The sequence below is a fragment of the Amblyomma mixtum genome, chromosome 1, assembly GCF_055824585.1.
Source record: "Amblyomma mixtum isolate Tamu chromosome 1, ASM5582458v1, whole genome shotgun sequence".
In the NCBI taxonomy this organism is placed as follows: Eukaryota; Metazoa; Arthropoda; class Arachnida; order Ixodida; family Ixodidae; genus Amblyomma; species Amblyomma mixtum.
In genome coordinates, this window is record NC_143012.1 from 201,895,851 (window position 1) to 201,917,815 (window position 21,965).

The following is a 21,965-nucleotide window of genomic DNA, read 5'->3' on the forward strand; positions in this document are numbered from 1 at the left end:
TAGACACAAACTCCTGGGATGCCCTGAAGCACTGTCTCCATGAATTTTTGAAATATGGCCGGGGCTGCAGCTACGCCAAAAGGCAGTCGCTTGACTTTGTACAAGCCTTTCAGTGTGTTAATTGCCAATAATTCAGCAGTTGACTCGCTCACCTTCAGCTGCTGATACGCCTGGGTGAGGTCCAATGTGCTGAAGACTCTTGCGCCACGTAGTACACTGAATACTTCTTCAGGTGTCGGTAGCGGGTAAGAGGACGCTTTAGTCGCAAGATTGACGGTGCTCCGGTAGTCTCCGCAGAGGCGTATGGTTCCGTTCTTCTTGCGAACTACGACAAGTGGTGTGGCCCATTCTGAATGCTGCGTCGGCTCGATGACACCTTGCTGCTCCAGTTTGTCCAACTCTTTTTCAACTGAATCTCGGAGAGCAAACGGCACCGGCCTGGCCTTCAGAAATTTGGGTTGCGCGTTGTCCAACAACTCCAGTGTGACCGGGGGCCCTTCGTTTCCTGGAATCTCTTCCGAGAATACTCTTTCGTATTTCTCTTGCAGTTGCTCAACCATGTTCTGGCTCGGCGTCTGGTGTATGCCGCATATCATCACGCCTAGTGGAGAAAACCAGTTTCTCCCTAGAAGGCTTGATCCTGTGCCCTTCACAACAAGCAGAGGTAGCGTATGGGTCTGGCCGTTGTAGTTAACCTGCACGTTGGCAGAGCCCAATAGTGGCAGATTCTGTCCTGACCACGTTCGCAGGTGCGTGTCGTCTTGTTGCAGGGCGGGTGCGTCAGATGGCCATGAAGTTCGGAACGTGTCCTCACTGATCAGAGTACAGGCTGCGCCGGAGTCCACCTCGAACTTAATCAGCTGGTGATGTACGCTTACTTCTGTAAAAATCTTCGGTCGCGTGCCGAGATTCATGGTGTTCAGGTCGTACAACACAGATGTTGTTGCTGATGTTGTTCCATGGAGATCAGATAGCGGCGTATTCTCTGAGGCGTTGACGCTGTGATTAGGCTGGGAAGGTGACTTTATCTTGGCAAGTCTCCGTTTCGTAATGCATGCTCTTTCGATATGCCCTCGCTTGTGGCAAAAATTACACGTGGCTGACTGGAATCGACATCCCTGGGGGTTGTGTTGGTCGTCACACCGCCAGCAGCGTTGTGCCTTTTTGACCGATTTTACAACAACAGAAGGCTTGCGCACCTGGTTGCTTGTCTGGTGTACCGGCTCGGTGCTCCGGCGAATCCCTCTCTGCTGGTGACCGGCGCTCTCCGCTCGAACGGCGATGTCGTAAGCTTTGCTGAATGTGAGGTCCTTCTCAGCGAACAGGCGCTGCTGCAGTGACTCGTCACTCAGTCCGCACACAAATCTGTCGCGTAACATCACGTCCAAGGGAAGCATGGTGGTGTTAGCAGAAGAAGCTGCGTCTCCCTCCTGCCCGGTAGCTGTTGTCGACAGCGTTCCAAAATTGCAGTCGGCAGCGAGCTTCTTGAGCGCGGCTACGTAGGCGCTCACAGTTTCTCCTCCCAGTTGATCTCGTCGTTGGAAGCGAGCCCGGCTGTAGACCTCGGATGGCCTTGGGTCGTAGTGCTTTCGCCACTGTCGTGTCCGGTCGCTGTGTTGAATGCAGCGAAAGACGCACACGGTACTTTAAGACTTCGTTTATTTAAAGCCGATGAGGGTGCGACCAGCGTCGACCGAGGCAGGAGCCGAACTGGCCGCCCGAAGAAAGGAGGGAGCGGAGAAGCGTCCACGGGAGGGAGTGGCTTCCCAAAACAGGAGGAGGATGCGGGGGCGCACCATGGGGGGGCATCTGGCGACAGCGTGCGACGAGGGGCAAGTGGTCGTTAGGAGGAGGATGCGAGTGGTCGTTAGGAGGAGGGTGCGGGGGCGCACACACACAAAAGCAATAAGGGGACACAACACTTGAGCGGAGAAGCGTCCACGGGAGGGAGTGGCTTCCCAAAACAGGAGGAGGATGCGGGGGCGCACCATGGGGGGCATCTGGCGACAGCGTGCGACGAGGGGCAAGTGGTCGTTAGGAGGAGGATGCGAGTGGTCGTTAGGAGGAGGGTGCGGGGGCGCACACACACAAAAGCAATAAGAAGACACAACAATATGGCAGCCTTTATGTACTATAACGGTAACAATAACTTAACAAATGGCTTTGCAGCAAGTAGTAAGGCTGGTTATGTCTGACAAAAATGACCATAAACTCGCGGTCACTGGGCACACACTGTGATGTGCGGCATCCAGAAAAGAAGACCATGTAAACGAGGACTGAATATCTCTTTGATGCCTAAACTAAGTAGCAATAGACAGTTCGCGCTCTGTTCGCATGTGCTTGCATTTATATTTCCCTTCCTTGTATTCTGGTAACTGCACGGTAAAAACTATTTATGCAATCATCCTTTTTGCAAAGAAAATTTAATTCGGTAAATCTACTTAGACATAACAAAAACAGCTAGTCTGAATGTGTTTGTAACGGACTGAACAATGAAAGACAACATGTATGACACAGCAATGCATTTTAGAGAGCGACTCAAAGGAAATTTGAGAGTTAAAAGCCTGCAAAAGTAAACAGATATGAGCACTAAAACAAACATGCACAAAGGCCACTTGTCAGTTTCCAAATTTAGTCCTTGTCAGTGCGTTAAGGCCACTAAAATTTTGGTTAGCCTGGTTCACATGTTTCAACTGAAAAAGCAAATGCGGTTAAAAAAATTCATAGGGACACTTCTTTCCATTATGTGTTGGCAATGTGACAGCATTAGCAGCTGCTATAATTGCCGGAAGCGACGTATTTTCCGGGCTAGTGATGCCACTCTCTGTAGCCAGCAGTAATGCCTTTGTATGGTGACATCACTTTCCTCCAGCGAATGGCTGAATTTTATGACCAGCGATGCATTTTGATCCCACGGCCGGGGCGCATCTAGAAGTGAAGTGAACGAGAAGTGAGTGTGGCAATAAAAAGCAGGAGAAAAAAACGCTTTTATCGGATGAACACGTAAATGGGTTGCACTCGACTCGAGGAGTGGAACTGACTCAAGGGCCTCCTCTCGTTAGTGGGAAATGGAGAATTCTTTAGCGAATTGTGAATCCCTACCCGTGTCTTTCGGCTAGGCTGAGCAGGGAACGAAAGGAGAGAGATAAGGTTGTGATGAAGTGCAATTGGATTACCTCACCCGTGAAGTCTGTGAAGTAGACGTAGTGCGCCATCAGTGCCATCCAGGCGAGGAGCTGGAAGAGGAACAGCCGCCGCAGGCTGCTCGGAACCCTGGCCAGGCAGGAAGCAGCACGCGCCGGAAGTACGACGAACACCCGGCAGAAGGCGTCACATACGATCACCAGCAGTGCGGAGGACAGAGTGCGCAGCACCTTGGCCGGATTGGCCTTGGCCTTGGTGTTGTTCTGGTGCCAACTGATGAAGACACTGCCACCGAGGGGCGGGCCGTGATTGTGCGACGGCGTGCCTGCGGGGCACCGAAGAGAAATAGTTTGTAACCATAGAAGAATGACGTATGTAGGAACAAGAGTGTACCGTCAGTTCCGTCGATCTTTGTATATCACAAGAGGTGCGTTTTTTCCTTCGCATTCACCTCAGGAAGCTCCTAGCGGTGACCACATTTGTGTTTGCGAACTACAGCGTATCTTCATGCACAGGCAGTTATAATACTCTGTCAAGGCCAGAATATTAAATCAAGCATTTCCGCACTCTCATATTGCTAAAACAAGCGTTAAAATTATTTTCCTGAACATATTTATACGCTTCAGCATGGCAGGGAAACATATCAGTCCTGAGGACCTAAAAATGAACCTCAAGCCGGTTCACGGGAATGCTCTACCTTATAGCTCTACCTTATAAAAAAAGAAGCTAAATTTTCAGCATCTTGCTGGTGAGAAGGCACTGGCATGGAAATAGAGTAGGGCACAACAGCAGTCGCAGTTGCTGTGCCGTTGACGCGCATGTGACCACATGAACCACAATTACAACACTGCATTCACGGTGGCTGCGTATTGTTGCTCTGCGTTGCGGCCATATAGCTCGGACAGCGAATAACTGCCGCTCGTCCGTGCAGAAAAGAAGATGAGTAGCCTTGATTGAAGTTATGACGACGAAAAAAAAACAAGACAACTTTTTGTTTTGCTTTTTTTTGACAGAGCGAACTCGTTCATCCTGTTGAGCTACTTTCTTCTCAGTGATAAGCCAGCGGCTGCGATTTACTGCCGCAAATAAAAAAGCTACGACGAGGCATAGATAGGAGCTTTCGAACGCGGCATGCTTACAGCACAGGCTGAATTTGACTTGTGCATAGGAGTTACTATAAGCGGAAATACCTGAGAAAAAGGGAACTCATGGGGCAGCCGAACTCAAGCAATGGTGTCACCTATGGGCCATAAGTGCAGTGCGGCGAATCTGTACAGGATCTGTATAGGATTCTCCCTATAGCCCTTCTCTTTTGACTCTCTTAGCGGCGCTTCTTTGGCGGCACTACTTACCCGGATCACACGCAACCGGACCGATGCCGTTGCAAACAACTGTCGGACTGCTCCCGACGCTGACTCCTGTGAGTCCCTTGTCGAGCACCACGAGTGCGCACGGAGGCGGCGGGCGCACAGAGTCCCCGTTGGCCACGCTGCCATTGCTTTTAGGCGGAGACAGGGGCTTCTCCTTGGCGAGGACCAGCGTGACTGTCATGCAAGTGCCCAGCGCCAGCAGCATCAGCAGGAACACGGCACGCTCCTGTGTGGTAGAAAGCGTGCTGTCAGCACCGGTGCGCCCACGTGATTATGTAAGGGCTGGAAATGAGCCACGAACCTCTTGTGCACCCCACATTGAACAGATTTATAAGCATAAAAACCGAAGGTCCCTTAAGGGCAGCGCCGTGAATTCCAAGCGAAGGTAAATGCAGCAGAGGACAGTAGAGTAACGTCGGCAGATACATTCAGAAAATTTAGGATAAAAGCATTTTGAAACGGGAAGGAGCTTATGAGCGCAAATTTTGCATATATAGTAATATTTCAAAATAATAATTAGTATATGCGCAGATATGCCGTCGTCAGGTTTGCGTTTGCTTGCTAATAACGTTTTTGCGATCGTCAAAAGCGTTCCGCGTTAGTTTTCTATGACGGTCCTAATTGCTCGATGCGAGCGATGGAAACGCTATAAAAGTAAGATTTTGCTACATATCGTAAGAATATCCCATTACCTTTAATATTTTTATGCCGTATCTTACAGCTTTCAAATTTTGGAAGTTTTTGTCCGGGAACGTTAGACGTGTGTGGGATGGCGCGGCTGCAGCGAATGACAAAATTAATGCCTCATAGTATTTATGATCTCTCAAGGGCCGACCGCGGAGTGATGACGACAGCTTTACCTCACTCCCTTCTAGAACACCCACTCCAAAGCCTGTCGATTATATGCGACCGGTAGCACTCCGTCGAGAGGGCCCTTTTTCTAGCCCACGTGTCCCTTACTGTCAGGGCCCATCAGATCGTAATTCTCATTGCCCAGACAGCTCTTTCGCCATACCAGTTGAGAAACTGAGCTTCGAAATCTAGCAGTTCCGCATGTCCATAGTCAATGGAATTCCACTGATCGCAGGGTCCCATTTAAGGGCTGTCTGCCGGAGAGCCCAGGTCGAGGCACAGTTACTCCGCTGTGAAAGCTATGTGGCAGGAGGAAAGGCCACCTACTTTTTAAACCTAGCGGAAGAACGAAAAAATAAAATCAAACTCTTTCAACTCACCCTCACCGCCTAAAAACTGTTTAGCTCGTTCTCATAATGGTTAGTCTTAATAGGGTAGCATACTGTGCGTTGCCTAGTTGACCTCCCTGCCTTTCCGTTCATCATTCTCTATTATGTATTAGAGGACGACAACTTCGCACTCCTAATCGTCACGCAGATGGCAAAACCAGAAATGCTAGGATGTACCACGAGCATATTCACCTATGTGAGAATTGCGTTCCGTTATATTTCCCTCTACCTCCAGTTCCAAGCTGCCCCCACGCTGGAAGCGAAAACCATTTTTGCGCAATGGCGACGCCGCCTGACGTGCTGCTCAACATAGACGCTGCGTGACAATACCCCACACAACGGCACGGTACCGAACGCCACCACCGCGTGTCAAGCGCACCGCTCCTCTCATAACCGTGAATGGGGAAGCCGGGTGTGCTCATGGAGGCTTAACGACCGGCTCTGTCATTCACTCGTGTCGGCACCAGGCACGCTGTACTCGTAGTCCAGTAAGCCTGCGCCTTCGGTTGCGTCTGTTTTCACTTCACTTTAGTGCTCGTTAATACCAGGCCGACCTCGCGTGGTCGGCCACCACGGTCACAGAGTCGGTCACCAGAGTCGGCGGAAAGCTAAAGCGCTATGGCGTGGATATGCTGTGCTTTCCCAACGGGCTCGGTCCCCTTTTGTCGGGATGCACGTTTGAGCACAGATCCCAGTGTTCGCCAGCTCACCTGTCCGGCGTAGCCAAGGGCCGTGCCGGTCCAGTCGAGCGCGCTGAGCAGGTAACCGAAGAGGCCTCCCAGCGATAGCGTGAACGAGTAGACGGAGAATCCGTAGTCCACGTCAGCCACGAGGTCGTACAGCAGCGACTGGGACGGGTTCAGCAGCGCCTGGGAGACAGCAACGAGCGTGCACAAAACCAGGTGAAGCAAGTCGCTCCATAACATTGACAGCTGCCCTAAAGACGTGCGACTCGGTTGGAAATACACGAGAAAAATAAAAACAACATTGATACCAGCGCACGCGCTACTATGGCTTAGTTTTTATTAGATGATGCTAGTCGCCGGCCTCCCGCTGCAGTTTCTAGGTGCCTGCTGAAATTGCTTGTTTTGACGCCAGCGTAAGTGCAGTTCGAAGGAATTATTTCTACTTATTTTCATACAAAATGCCGTCTTTGTTAAATAACGATTTTGTTTATAGTTGCGCCAGGACCCGTCGTCTCTTTCGGTACGCCCTCGCCCATGGTATCCGCAATGACCGTTTTCTGGTTACGAAGGAACTGGGTGTGTAGTGTGCTAAAGAATGTGCAAAATAAATCCCGCTTGGACGGAGAGAGAAGGAAAAACGCATGACCGGGACAGGCGTTGATGTGCGAACTTTATTCGAAAGAGTGAAGCAATGCTATACTTACGACGCTTAATCTACTGAAGCATGGACGAATGAAATTAGCACTTTATTCCGTGAGTCTTTATTGATTACTGTTGCGCTAAGTTTGTTACCTGAAAGGAACCAACGAAGTCAGAACCAAGGCCAAAGTATGAAATCAAATGACTTAAGCCGGCGCAAGACAGCAGCAATCGGGAGTCAGAGCGAGATATATCTGTTCAGCGGTGGACAAAACTTGGCTAATGATGATGAGTGAAACGCCACATTCTTATACAGGTGCAATACAAGCCTATATTGTATCGGATTCCAGCTTGATATTCAGGCTTGTGTAGAAGCTAACGTGCATTAGGAATGTTCGTCGATGGCAAGCGTATCTCTTGCTCTGTTCGGCAAAATGCCTTCCTGAGTCATTTCCTACAGACAAGCTACCAAACACGCTCGCTGAAAGAGCGATGAGACTGCCTTCTATATACGCGCCCACAGCTGGACCTAATGGACGCACTTAAGTCAGACAGTCAGTGAAACGCGTAGAATGGTTTTCATGACACCATGTCCTTTCGACTTCACGGCAAACGGCACAGTTTCTTGCTTTCGCCCGGTTCAGATTTGGACACGATTCTGCATTCTTTGGTCGTACGCTATATTAAGCTTTAAACACATAAACACACTGCTAAAAAGCTCGAATAAAATTTCAGTTCAACTTCCGATGAGCTGTACATGTTTGCCACTCTCTCATCTTACGATTGATGTCAGCGCCAATGTGAACAAAGTAGCAAAAAAAAAGTCTTGCGATACGTGCATGCCTCTGAAATGCGCCGTAGAGCAGACTACACGTCTAAATAACACAAGAAGAGACTGCAATAAAGATTCTTATGTTTCCTTTCATACGTACCCGGAGTGAAGGCTGTCCTGCGTGCGGCATGGGAGAGCAAAAAGAGAAGGTGGGAGCGTCTCCAACAATAAATAAACGGTAAAATATCATCAGGTAGTACACCGCACTTTCGATCAGGCATGCCACGCACACTTCACTCACGAGTGAAAAAGAACACATATTTTGTATGCTATATACGCACATGACAAAAACATACGTACTACACCGGCTAATAATCAAAAAGCGGTACAAATAAGCACTATACTTTTGTTGTGTTGTCATTTGGGGATTCCACTAAGCACCCACTATGGAGTTCGTCACTTTCATGATGACGGTAAAAACAAATGCATGGCAAAAGAATAAAGCTAAAATCTTCAAATGCTCCAGTTTCATTGCGTTCGCGCGGACATGAAGAAAACAAACAGCAAACCCGGTGCGTTCTGCTAATGTGCAAATGTCATGTGCAGCAACTGATATCATAAAATGTGAAAGTTTCCGTCAGTGCTAATCCAACGGTGGCAGTATCGCTAATGTCCGCTTATTCTTGGCTGCAGATATCATTATACAGCTATCGATCATGTCCTTGCTTCTGGCAACTGAAATAACGGCTCCGATGTCTACAAAACCTTCCATATCACTAAGTAACCCCGAATGGCAAGACATTGTTCAACCACGCCAAATCCTAGTAATGTGACTGAATGACTAATTAGTCACCTGATCACCTGCGCTAAAGCGCGCCAAGCTGCTGCTGTATAAAGAGAATGGTCGCGATGATAAGCAGCTGCAGGCAGCAGCCAATGGCCTCCCTGAACTGTCTGCTCCATTCAGTTGGATGCGATTCATTGCAGGCCTGTAAGCGTTGTTCAATTAACACGGTTTGTGGTTTATAGGGGTTTAACGTGTCAAAGCGATTCGAGCTATGAGTGACGCCGTAGTGAAGGGCTCCGGAAATTTCAACCACCTGGGGCTCCTTAACGTGCACTAACATCACACATTACACGTGCCTCTAGAATTTCACCCGCATAAAAATTCGATTGCCGCGGCCAGGATCGAACCCGCGTCTTTTGGGTCAGGAGCCGAGCGTCATAACCACTGAGATACAGTGGCGGTGGTCCAGTGAACAGTATAAGTACTTGAAACCGTGTGTAATCGTGTTATGCACTCCGGCGCTCTATTAAATGCTTACTTCAGCGTAGAAGCTAGCTTATATTTAGCTGGCTATGGGAATGCCATTTCGTAAGCGACCAGAGTTTGGGAGGCACGTCGCGGTACACGATTCCTCATTATCTCTGTCGTGATCACGTCTAGATAGTAATACAGAAAGAATTATGCGTGGTTGAATCAGTTTCCTTGGATGAGCAGAGCGCCGACTCTGCCAATACGTCAGGGTGACTGTACGTCGATAGGCATGGCCTCAAAGTTTATGCTCGAACTGTGATGTGGAGGGGCTTGTGCTGCAGTTCCTGCTAGTGGTCCCAACTGCCCGTGCTTTCAGGACGAGCAGAAAGTCTCGCACCGCATTATTAGAAGGTGGGATGCGCCGCTAGACAAAGTCATTTGTGTTGTGGCACGTCTGGGGCTAAGAACTAGGATGCATCCACTTTTCCAGCTACCCCTGAAGTTTTTACAGGATAGTGGTCTTATGGGGAAGTATTGTCAAATGCAATCGTGTTTGCCACCACACCAAGAGCCACGGGCGGAGCTATTATGGACATGACTGCTGAGAGTCTAACATCGCTTTCATATTGAGACCACTGCCCACAATATCGCGAAAGTCAAATCGGAGTAGGGAATGCCAAAGCGCTTGTGTAGCTGTAAACCCTGTGGGTTTCTACGTGGACACAGGCCACCACCCACCGCGGGTTCGAGCTTCGCGCGAGCCAAGGGCCCCGATCAGCCGTCACCACACACACACTGGGACACCGATGCGGTGCACTCAACCTCCGCTGGGAGGAGAGCGATTCGCCGCAAAGAAATAGGCCTCCAAGTTCACAAAGGAGACGTTTATTCACGTCGTCCTTCAGCAGATACACCAACACTCAATAGTCACCCCGTCCCGGGGGCGCGCGAGGAGCAAGGCTCCGCTGCGCGCACGAAGCGACCAGAGTAATGCGCGCCGCTAGCACGACGCTGCAGGAGAATGTCCCCGCGGCAGTGCTGTGATCTCTCTCTCGTGTCGACCGTTGGGTCGGTTGCGAGAGAGAGTGGGCAATCAACGCAAGGTACGCCTGTCGGAGGTCGCTGGACCCCGATGGACAGGCTCGGGCCGCTGCAGGTCAGAGGACACGTGCGGGCGAGCTCGAGTAAGCACTGGTCCGAACGGCAAAGGCCGGCACGGACAAACAGTAACGTACGCACCTTACGCTGTCTCGGAGGGATCTCTCTCTCTCTGGGCCCCGCTCGGACGGTCGCGCGGTGCGCGGCCGCCCAAAACGGGTCCAGAATTCCCGCCAAAAAGGCGCCAATGGCAAAGACCCTTGGGGAGCCGGGGCGGAGCTGTGGCTAAATGACAGTGATTAGTCACCCAGCCGCCTCTCCACCGCCTGAGGCGGGAGCAAGGGAAAGAGGAGAAACAACGCGGGAGGCCGGCAGAGCCGCGCAAAGGCGACGGCGGAAAGCCAGGATTCCCACAACCCTGCGCCAATTCCAAGGGCCCGCACGCGCCTGTGATCGTTGATCATGCATCATGATTAGCAGCTATCATTTCTGAAAGCAGCAACCGAGAATTTGCATTGAACGATAGAATTTTGAAGTTGTAGACAGAAATAAGCTCAGCAAAGAAGGTATTTTTGGACCACGATGAAAATGTTCATGCCGCCTCGTTCATGTTCGTGTTGCTCATGTTGCCCATAGTCTCGACGTACACGGCAAGGAGCGAGATGATTCTCACCTGCGTGGCAAAGTCAAGGACTACGGTAGCCGCAGCCAGCACGGGCCCGTGGGCAGCCGGCCCGAAGATGACGTCACCGTATGCGATGGCACACAGCGCCAGCGCCAGAAGCGCCCCCAGCCCTAGTAGGAAGGGCCGTCGCCGCCCGAGCCGGGAGCGGCACCGGTCACTCCATGCGCCCACCACGGGCACGCCCAGGATGCACAGGAAAGGGCCCAGGCCTAGGATCACGCCACGGGACTGCAAAGAGAGGCGCGGTCATCGCATCGAAAGCATATGAGCCGCCGCTTATGAGCCTCCATAAAAACTATAGGGGGTAAACGCGGCATGCTATCTGCGAGTCGCAACTTCCTTTATATTGTACATCCTGCAACAGAAGTTTCATGCAGCATGTGTGTCCAGAAGAAAGTAGACACCGAGCAGCCAGTAAAGCATGCATGCAAAAAATTCAAAGGCTCCCTCTTGAATTCCTTGTCCGGCTTCCACACTGCAGATCTTGACTACAAGCAGCGCCATTAATCGTGAGAACATTAACTTTATCATTTAACCATGCACTTTTGCGGCAGTGACCAGATCAGAAAAGCACATTCCACTGGTACATGAATCGCTACTGCGCCTTACAAAAGTCCTTAGGACATATCGGCTGAGACCACTAAAGTATTCGAAAAGTGGTCCCGTTGTCTCCTAAAGCTCAGAGGTTACACAAGGGGGCCGCCCATTATATACAACCGGAGGCTGGCTTTTGCAGCAAATCTCATTGTTTCACCTAACATTAGCAGCGATAGCTTTTAACGTCAGTGTCAGGTAGCTAGCAAGCAGTATGTCAGTCTCCATTCATCAAACGTGACGACCCTTTCAAGGGCGGCAGAGTTATGAATCGGGAGCGAAGTTGTTACCGAACGCGGTCCCTCAGGGAAAGTGTTGCACCGAGAGTTTGATTAGTTTGGTTTATGGAGTTAAACGTCCAAAAGTGACTCAGGCTACGAGGGACCATGTAGTGGAGGGCTCCGGATAATTTCGGCCACATGGGATTATTTATCGTGGATTGTCATCGCACAGGACACGGGCCTCTAACATTTCGCCTCCATCGAATTGGTACCGCCGCGACCGGGATCAACCCGCGTCTTACGCGTCAGCAGCCGAGCACCTTAACCACTGAGCCACCGCGGCGGCACGAGTGGCATGAAATGGCAAAGGGGAGAAAAAGGTTCTGCCGCTCTCTGAAGTGGCTTTTCGAGTCTGTGATATCGATAGAAGTATGAGTATTGCAGTTAATTTGCTTTCTGTGCCTAGCGTGTCGCACACTCCTTGAATTTATTTTTGGTCTCGTTATTGTTGCATTGTACGAGCTTTACATTCACACATGCAGGATAGCAAACTGCCAGTTGTGGATGTTTTCCGTTTCAATTTTGCATTTAAACAGGGCTCTTACGCATTACTCGAACAACACTAAGAAGGGCAGGCGAGTGTGCCGCAACTCGTGCTATCAGCGGCAGAGTGAAAGCTCGTCGTCTTATCAGGTGGCATTCCCTTTCACATTTTAGTTATCTGTAAACAGTGGTTCATGTCGACTTGTGATCTTTTTCTTGTTCAGAGATGTCATGTGCACTGTTCGTGCCTTGCCTTATTTCCGTTCTGTTCACTCGTCAGCTTTCCTAAGTTACTGTCAGATAAACTTTTCTAACCTGTGCATAAAATTCCACATCGTGGCATCTCTATGCTAGCGGCATTTGAGGCTGGTCGCCGCCCACCTTTTCGGAGAAGCCGGCTTTCCGCAGCATGGGTGGCAGGTAGACGAAGCAGCCGCAGGCGCACAGGTGGGCCCCGAAGGCGACCAGGTTGATGCCCACGGTCCAGGGTAGCTGCCGCCATGACCGGGAGCTCATCGCCGCCGTCGGCTCGCTGCTGGCGCTGCTGCACGGGAAAGAGAAAAAGAGAGAGAGACAACTTCATTCAGAGCGCAGGGTTTAGTGCTCTGCCACTGTTCTTCCAGCACTGCAATAGGAGTGGCAGCAGGTGATACTTGTGATTTTTTGCCTAGGCGCGCCTCCTTGAAGACCGTGCTTCTCATTTTATGAAGCACACTCTGGACACTGCGATTAACAACTCTGCTGAAGTGTTATCTGGCCTGAACAAGTGATAGAATAAGCCAGGACCACACTGTCGCACTACCTCAGATCTCCACAATTTGGCAGTGGTCTAGAGTGAGGATATTTCCGCATGTTTGAGGACATGGACAACCATTTTTCTCCCTCCCATAAACGAGTGAAGTATCAGACTGTAGTATACACTCAGTATATTTCCACGCATTTAGCAGTAGTAGTAGTAGTAGTAGTAGTAGTAGTAGTAGTAGTAGAAGACCTTTATTCGGCCAAAATTTACAGGCCGAGCATGTCGACCGCCTGGGCGACCAGAAGTCGCTGTTCTTCCTCCCCTTCAGCGCCAAGCCAGTCGAGCCAGGTGGTGATGGATACAGAAGGTGGGGGTAAAAACCCGACTGCTGAGCAGCCGGGCAATAGAAGAGGCAATGGGCCAGGTCTGCATAGATACAGGGGCAGTTGGGACAGGAAGGGTCCGATCGATAGCAATAGAGAAAGAGGCGAGACGGGGTGATGACTGCATTCATTTGAATGTGCCGAAGAAGGCGAGCCTCCGGCACCGTGAGTGATGGATGAGGGGGAGGGTAAAGGCGTTTGTCGAGGCGGAGCTCGAGGTAGACCTCTTTTATGGTGCGGCGAAGGGATTTATAATACGGTCGCAGTCAACCCGACTGTTTATCTCTGTAACCTTGGCCCAGAAAGAACAGACCACTTTTTTGTCGTCCTCCCCTAAACGAGTGTGGTATCAGCCTCTAGTATGCACATGGTGTATTTTTACGCAGCCATAATACGGTCACAGTCTAACAGACTGTTTATTTCTAGAACTTTGACCCGGAAAGAACAGATAACCGCTCGTCGGCGGGGATAGTAATACGCACATCTGCCAGTCATGGACATCGAAATAAGCGCCGCTCTCGACCACGCTGTCTTCAGAGGTAACAGGGCATTTTACAGACAGCACGCACCTCTACATCGTTGCGAACAGCGTTGAATAACGTAGCAAGTAGTCGTGGCGATAGCGATCCCTCCAGAACAATCTTATCGAATATAGGCGGCATACGATAAATCGGGTCGCGTGGCAAACGAAGCGATAAGGCCTCATGCCAGCAGCAGTATACAAAGAATGAAGGCAAACATTGCAGAGTATAGTATTACGGCAACATGCAAGAGTGACTGCCCACGGAGGAGACCAAGGATTCGCAAAGCGGAAGGCGCAATAATTTAGCTTGGGATGACGGGCCAGGAATATTCTTTCAGGCCCCACTTTACGCGAACTACTTAGGGAATGCTTGCCTAACAGCGCTACAATTAAGGGGGAGCAAAAATCCACAACGCGGATGTGAAAGCCCACCAAAGAAAAAAAAACGCCACGACAGGTAGCGATATAACCGCTTTATGTTCATAACTGTTGTTTACAGTTAAGAAACGCGGAATATTCACGTTCGACGGCAGTCGGAAATTAACGAAAAAAGTGCTCCAAAATTGGAACAAACGACTTGCACGCATGTTGCCCAGGATTAATGTGCCCCTATGCCAACTTCTCTGCTTAGTGTGATGACCAAAAATATTCGGTAGGAGGGACACGGCATTTTGTTTCACAAAGAACGCTTCGCCCTCTGGCATGGACTTGACACTGCTACGTATTAATTAGGTTTTCATATTAAGACTTCAGGTCCTCTATGTTCTGAGGACTCGCTTTTAACCAGCACTTTTCTACGTTACCAAGCCGCCGTGGTGGCTCAGAGGTTATGGTGCTCGGCTGCTGACCCGAAAGACGCGGGTTCGATCCCGGCCGCTGCGGTCGAATTTCGATGGAGGCAAAATTCTAGAGGCCCGAGTACTGTGCGATGTCAGCGCACGTTGAAGAACCCCGGGTGGTCTAAATTTCTGGAGCCCTTCACTAAGCGTCCCGCATAGCCTGAGTCGCTTTGGGACGTTAAACCCCCCTAAACCCAAACCCAACTTCTCTACGTTACCCTGAGGTGAAGTCACGCCACGCATAACGAGAACTAAAACATGGTGAAAATTGTAAACAATTCTCTGCAGCCGCCACTTAGCGCTATATCCATTATTCATGAAATTGCAGTTTCCTTGCCGCTTCTACAACTTTTTGCGCCCACAAGGTAGATATTCTTTAACGGTTTCTAGGATAAAAATGGGTTTAACCAAAATGTCGCCATATCTGCTCGCGGTGCGCAAATATAGGATAAAATAGTGTTTTGTCCAACAAGCAAGGGGACCTAAGCATTAGGCATAAAATAGGGTGTTCCAGTAAAAGCCTCAATGCACGCAGTGATGCGATTAGTGTGTACAGGCGGTTCCTAACTGGTCGAAATTTATGCAAGTATGCACTCCAGCAAAGTACACAAACAGGTGGGTAAATTTCGAAAGTTGTGTTAGAGGCATTGCCCCATTTGCAGCAGCGCATCTGTCAAAAGAGGACAGTGTCAAGTGAGGAAACCATAGACTTAACACTGGAATCCTTCCCCACGCTTCGGGACTATACTTCAGATCAATCCGCAACCCTCTGTAGCCCTTAGAGCTGACATATATAGTTTGAACGCTCTTTTTTTTTGGAGCCAGTGAAATGAATATACTCTGACGGGGATAGCCGTTAACTCCAGTGGCTAGAGCTGCGTTGCACGAGTGGATCACTACTTGCTAACAGACGAACTGGTCCACTTCATTAGGCAGGGTCCGATGTACGCTCGGCTCGTTTGGCACAGTTGAGTGCCTCTGTGCTCCCGCAGATTTTTTTCCCGCTAGCCCAGATGTGCTTCTCTGGGCGGGTATCACGTACAATGGCAATGGCTTTCATATGTTTGTTAAAAAAAAAGTTGCCTTGATGAATTATTTTTCCGATTCATTTTAAATTGCAGCTGTTGCACAAAATACGGACTACAGATGTGCGCAAGCTACACATGTGCAAGCAGAAAGCATGGTAAAGGGAAAAACCATGACCTATTATAAATATAACGCGAATATAACCTCATATGAGATACAACACTCAAATATCAATTTACTCAGCTTTTTTACCTATTTCTCGAACCGCTTGATATTTTATTGGATGTGGAGTCACTTTTTGCTTGTGAAGCACGAGTTAAAGATTTTTTGTTTTTAAGAAACTAAAATGACTTTCCTCTTGTATTCTCAGTCTTTCCTTCTGTTGCTTATATTGTCGCACTGCTTCTCGTCATATGGTTTTAAGGCTGCGAAAATTCCACTTGTATTGGCATTTTAGTTGCCGTAATAACTTTAATGCTCACGCAATGCTACCTTCGTTTTGAGACTACCTTGGAGAGTCCAGTGCGTAGTTATATTTGTAGATGTTACTTTATTCTAGCGGGCGCACTGTCAAAATAGTAATATAAAGAAAGAGAACAATTCCCTGTGCAAACTGGAGTACCTATAATTTGAGCGCACACCGGGTGTCACAGCTAAATGTAACCAAGTGTTTAAAGAAGACAGAGTCCTACACGAGTGAAACCAACACAGTGCTGCTGAGACTCGTGAGGCCTAGTGTGCAGTATTTTTTTTTTTTCGTTTTGCAAATTTTGTCAAGTCTAGGGAACTTTTAAATTTTTGTTTCAGGAACATGTGTCAATAGGAAAGTTGTGAATCGTTTGAAAAACGACAGCCTGAATTATTTGCAGCAAGGTGCGGTTTACATATCTCTTTGTACTGACCATAAAAGAAATCGCATGATATTGAAAATCGCATGATACTTTACAGCGGTGCTAGTTGAGATTCCCAAGGCACGTTGTCAGAGACAAAAAATCCGTTTATCTTGGGAACGCTGTTTCCGTCAGGGCGTTTTGTTTACATGGCGTGGTATATGAGGAGCGTATGTTTCTTTCTGAGATCGCGTCTGGGGCGATACTGTTATCAAGATATTTTGAATCTTGAAGAAATCGCATGATATTAAAAATCTACCACTTTACAGCGGTGCTAGCTGAGATCCCCAAGACACGTTGTCAGAGACAAAGAATCTGTTTATCTTGGGAAGCCTGTTTTCGTCAGGGCTTTTTGTATACATTGGGAGTGGTATATGAGGAGCGTATGTTTCTTCCTGAGATCGCGTCTGGGGCGATCAAGAAGCACTGCTATCAAGATATTTTGAATCTTGCGCGGTATCTTCAAAGGCCAATAAAGACGCTCCGTAAATGGTGCCTTATCGCGAATAATTTCACATGGCTGTTTTCCAAATTGTTCCACAACTTCAGAGTTGCTACCTCTTTTCCCGCAGCAAATATTTAAAAAAGTTAGTTTGGTAGGCTTTATAAATAATTAACTTTGAAACACGAAACAAAAATACTGCAGACTATAGATCACAGAACTCTGAACAGTACTGAGGATACTACCTTTTAAGGACTTGGTTACATTTAGATGGGACACACATTACCTCGTCACTTGCATTTGTGTATACGGTAAAATGCTAGACATAATCCCTGTATATCAACTGCCTAGTAAACAAATTATAGTGATTTTTTTCTCATCAGAAAGCGAGGCCTTGTTGGCGGAATTCAAACACCTTTAGTCTGGTCTCGCTTGGTAGAATGATTCATTTGTAACCTTCGTTGTCCATGTTTTGTCTACCAAAGATACTTAAAAATACAAAAAAACGCAGAACAAAATAACAGAGACCGTGCGTAATGACGAATATCTTCTGGACTGCCATCGCTGCCAGAAAAAGAATTGTCGGGAATTTGTGAAGAAGAATATATGCAGCGCCTAACGTGGGCAGATATTTGCGACGGAGGGGGCAAGTGCCTTGGAGTTGTCCATATCAACTAGCGCTCGCCTAATTTCGAAACGAAACATACTTTCAACTCTGGGCAGCTCTTTTAGGAACTTGTCTGTGCCGAGTGTCTAAGAAGAAATTTATATTCTATTTCAGCTTTTGTCAGACAAAACGTAATAACGAGGAGTAAAAGTAGAATTCACTGCCTTGATGAGCGCTTCAGAAGCCTGGCCACCCCTGTAAGAAATGGCTCCGCGCAGCTCACTTCTGTTTTGCCTTGAACCCCACGTCATTCTGTTCTTGTTTGCTGGTACAGCAAAACCAATGCCCTCTCCGATGTCACAAATCATAACTCTTCACTACATCAAGAAACTACAATAGCCACCAGTAACATAAAGACCACAGTCTACATTCAAGGAGCAACGCAACCTGAGAATACAGCCAGCACTGCGCCGAGCTAAGGCGTAGCAACCGGTTGTTGTGAAAAGCATTGAAATTCTATCACTGCTTGATTTAAACGTCGGGCAAGGAATACTCCGCGCAATGTCTACAGCTGTAGAACGATAAAAATGTATGGAGTTTTGCATTTATATTTGTCCTGTTTGCCGATCCTAAGCGGAGCGCTAAGATTGCTCACCAACGCAGAAAAATCTTTTCGCTTGCGTGGATATGGGACAGTTCCACGTAAAGTAAATGATGAACAGCTTCCTGCGCATAAATCTAGATGCTTTATTCGAAGATAAAAACCACAACGCGCAAGTCTAACACGTGTTACGTGGGCCTCAGCACTTTTTTGAAAGTTATGTTCTCCTTTTGCGTACGATCCCATATTATGGGGAGCTAGGCACGCCAAGCTTTGCCCGGGCTCTGAATGCATGCACACGAGGCGCGTGCTAACTTCGCTTCTTTCAGCCTCGGGGAAGGTGCGCGTTTAGTTGTCGCTCTAGCTTTCAAAATGCACGAGTGCTAAACGTGCCCGGAATAACTCAATTGAGCAAGGTTAGGGCCAACGCGTACGGCCTGCAGAGTGCGTCGCTTGACAGGTGCGGAAATGTGCACTCTCGTAAGCGCTGCTGAAGCCTAGTGGACTGCGAGATGTGGTCACCTCGCCACCGCGCACCTGGGAATGCGTTCCCAAAATGACGCTGTTGTCCCACAAATGTCTGTCATAGGACGGTGTCCAGATGTTGGTATTATTGGTTTATTGGAGTTTAACATCCCAAAGTAACTCAGGCTATGAGGGACACCGTAGTGAAGGGCTCCGGAAATTTCGACCACCTGGGGCTCTTTAACGTGCACTGAAATCGCACAGTACACGGGCCTCTATAATTTCGCTTCCATCGAAATTCGGCCGCCGCGGCCGAGATCGAACCCGCGTCTTTCGGGCCTGTAGCTGAGCGCCTTAACCACTGAGCCACCGCGGCGGGGCAGATGTTGGTATTAAAGTGCGTTGCAAATTAATGGGTTTACGGGCGTTTAACGTCCCAAAGCGACTCAGGCTGTGAGGGACGCCTTAGTGGAGGTCTCTGGGAATTTCGACCGCCTGGGATTCTTTAATGTGCAATGACGTCGCACTGCACAAGAAAATTTTCGCATTTCGCCTATAATGTATAAAATATGAAAATGCCGCCGCGGAGGCTTGGGTTCTAAGTAAAATTTAGACCTATGAGAAATCACTGTCTATGCTTCAAGGACAAGGGGATTGACACCAGGCAAAAACGCTCCATCTGCAATAGTGTGCACTGTACCGCGAAGCTAGCGCCGATATCACTGCCCGAAACCGAACATGCACTTTTGCGTCGCACGATATGTAACATCCATCGCTCCCGCGCAGAGTAATCACGTGGACGGCGCGCCCAAAAATACAACGTTAAACAATGCCATTCTAGCCTGCGAAGACTTGGGAGCAGGAGAGAAGCTCACGCCAAGGCAGCTCAGCCAATAAGAACCTGTGCAATCACACTAGCCAAAAGAGCTCCGAATAGTATGGCGAAAGCTTTCCGCAAACGCAAAACGGGAATACCGCGCACCGGAAGTATCTCGCAGGAGAAGACTTTATAGAAAATCAAAAAAGGAGCAACTCACGAAATCCCCGCAGCCTGCGAGCGCGTTGGTCGCCACGCCGAGGTTCGACAGCCTTTAAACTTATGTACCTCTTTGAGACAGAAATGGTAATAGCGCTGCAATAAGACGTACACAAGAAAGACTGACACAGGACATGCGCTAACTGCAACACTTCGTTCAGAGTGTGAGCCCACCAAAACTGTCAATCTTCCTGTAAGGCGACGAATCGCACGAAGGTGTACCTCTGCTGTGGCCCTGTGCTGTGCCCTCAGCAGAGTGAAAACGCGCAGCGCCAATAAGACGCCGCTGAGACAGCGGCCGACACGGATATCGTGGCTGCAGGAAACAAAGCCACAGAGCGGAAATGCAGCTGAGTCAAGTCGGCTGTGCTATGTACTGGTTTTGTTTCCATTAATCTCTGCAGCTTTTTTTTTCTTGTGTCGTCTGACGGTCGTCTGAACACAATCGCTATCCCGTAGCTTAATGGTTCTTTGGTAGTGGCGCGTCACAAACACCATCACGTGCGTTGACTCATTCGGCGAACTGATCCGATGTCCTAAAGGTCGAGGGCATAAGTGACATAAATGCTGAAACACAATTCACACCCTATATACAGGTTTAAAAATTCAAAATTTTGGGCTTTGCGGACTGCTTACAGGTGCTAACTCTGCTGCATTTTTTTTCAGTATCGCGCAATATCGCCACGGGCCAAACTTCTATGGTCAATATGCAGCGCAAGACAACACAAGGTACAGAAACAGTGAAAGGCACACACGGTAGCGGTGTGTTTTTCACTTTTTCTGTAGTTTTTCTTGTGCCTTGAGTGGTCTATATATATATATATATACTGACCATGCAGGACCATATATGCCGTCAACTAGCTCTCTCAACTTCCCGCCAAAACTGATCGCTGCGAATTGGGTACGGACTGTATATCGGAAAATACGGTACTACCACATTAGTGTTTCAACAGAGGGCAATTCCGTTTTTTCTTTCGACCACGAGCATTAAAATCGTCCACTTAATCGAATCAAATGAAATTAAAGCCTGCATTTGGTGAACACAGGACATCGCTAAACCCAGAGAGAAGCGTACCCGTTCTGGTATGCTTTTTTTTTTTGGTCGGCACAGGGGAACGAATTAAGCATTGCCCTTGGCCTCGAACCAAATGCACCTCATGAACGTACAATAACAGCAGTGGCCTGAGCTCAGCAACCGATCAGAGCACGCCAACAATGACACACGTGCACGTACGATTCGCTCACCCGTCTGTGCATATCGCCTGAGTATCTTCGGGTGGAGATTTCGGCGCCATACGACAAAAGCCAATAAAGGTAAGGCAGCAGTCTCTTGAAGGACGATCAGAGTCGCAGTCACGGTTTAAATCAAGGTCATAGCCGGGGTCGGCCATTAGAATATCCTGCGTTAAACGCCTTAGAATAACAAAGAACGCGTCTTGTTCCCGGCGGAGAATTCTGCAGGATGGCGCAGGAACCTCAGAAGATTGAGTTGTGTCACTGACGACAGTACGCCGGGAGACAACCGCGCAGCATACGTTTATAGACGGCCGGTACGTAACACGTTGCGTAGCGCCGAGCCAAGGTTCGAGTGCGCGGGAAATTACCGGGATGGCACAATGAGCGCCGACCCATCGGACAATGGCGCCGTATTAGCCGAGTCCTCTCACCACAACAGGAAAAGGGACTTGAAGTGTTACACACCCCTGGCGAGGATGAAACAAACACTGGGAAAATAAAAAGAAAAACGCACACCCTATATCTCCGCGACTGGCCATTCGACAGATAAGGTCTCCGCGCGCTGTCATGAGATATGATCCTCAAACACCTAAGCTTACCGCAAAAGCGGATGCACAAAGAACGGTTGTTTGACCTCGTTTTTACGACAGGTATTCGTATCGCCGATGACGCCAGTGTTTGTTGTGGGGCTTTCTAACTCTTGCCGCGAACTGGTGCAGAAAGAGGCGTCGGGTACTGGTTCCAGCCGGCTCTCGCTCATTCTAACCTGGTGATAATTACACCTCGGTCTAAACAGGAACGCACACAGACATGTGCATATTTGACGTGCATTAGCGATTGCTTCCGGAAACGAGAGAAGTAACGTACACAGTTGAACGAGGCATCCGCGGAAACTCGTCGCATTCATTGCGTCAAAAATCGCGA

General features: G+C 48.8%; 1 protein-coding gene across 12 annotated transcripts in view; it reads right to left on the reverse strand.

Moving 5' to 3' along the window:
• The window catches only part of LOC149370562 (solute carrier family 45 member 3-like), a 142,812-nt gene that overhangs the window by 9,947 nt on the left and 110,900 nt on the right, over positions 1-21,965 (reverse strand). For 4 of the 12 annotated variants that reach the window (XM_089562195.1, XM_089562221.1, XM_089562253.1 and 1 more), the window contains exons 2-6: positions 12,633-12,795; positions 10,882-11,121; positions 6,466-6,624; positions 4,497-4,740; positions 3,177-3,469 (exon numbers count right to left, since the gene is read on the reverse strand). In XM_089562195.1, coding sequence (XP_089418321.1) covers positions 3,177-3,469; positions 4,497-4,740; positions 6,466-6,624; positions 10,882-11,121; positions 12,633-12,795 — 1,099 coding nt within the window. Of the gene's footprint in view, positions 1-3,176; positions 3,470-4,496; positions 4,741-6,465; positions 6,625-10,881; positions 11,122-12,632; positions 12,796-13,858; positions 14,002-21,039; positions 21,486-21,965 lie in introns of those variants that run through there. The other 8 variants (XM_089562200.1, XM_089562228.1, XM_089562215.1 and 5 more) reach the window with 6 other exon arrangements.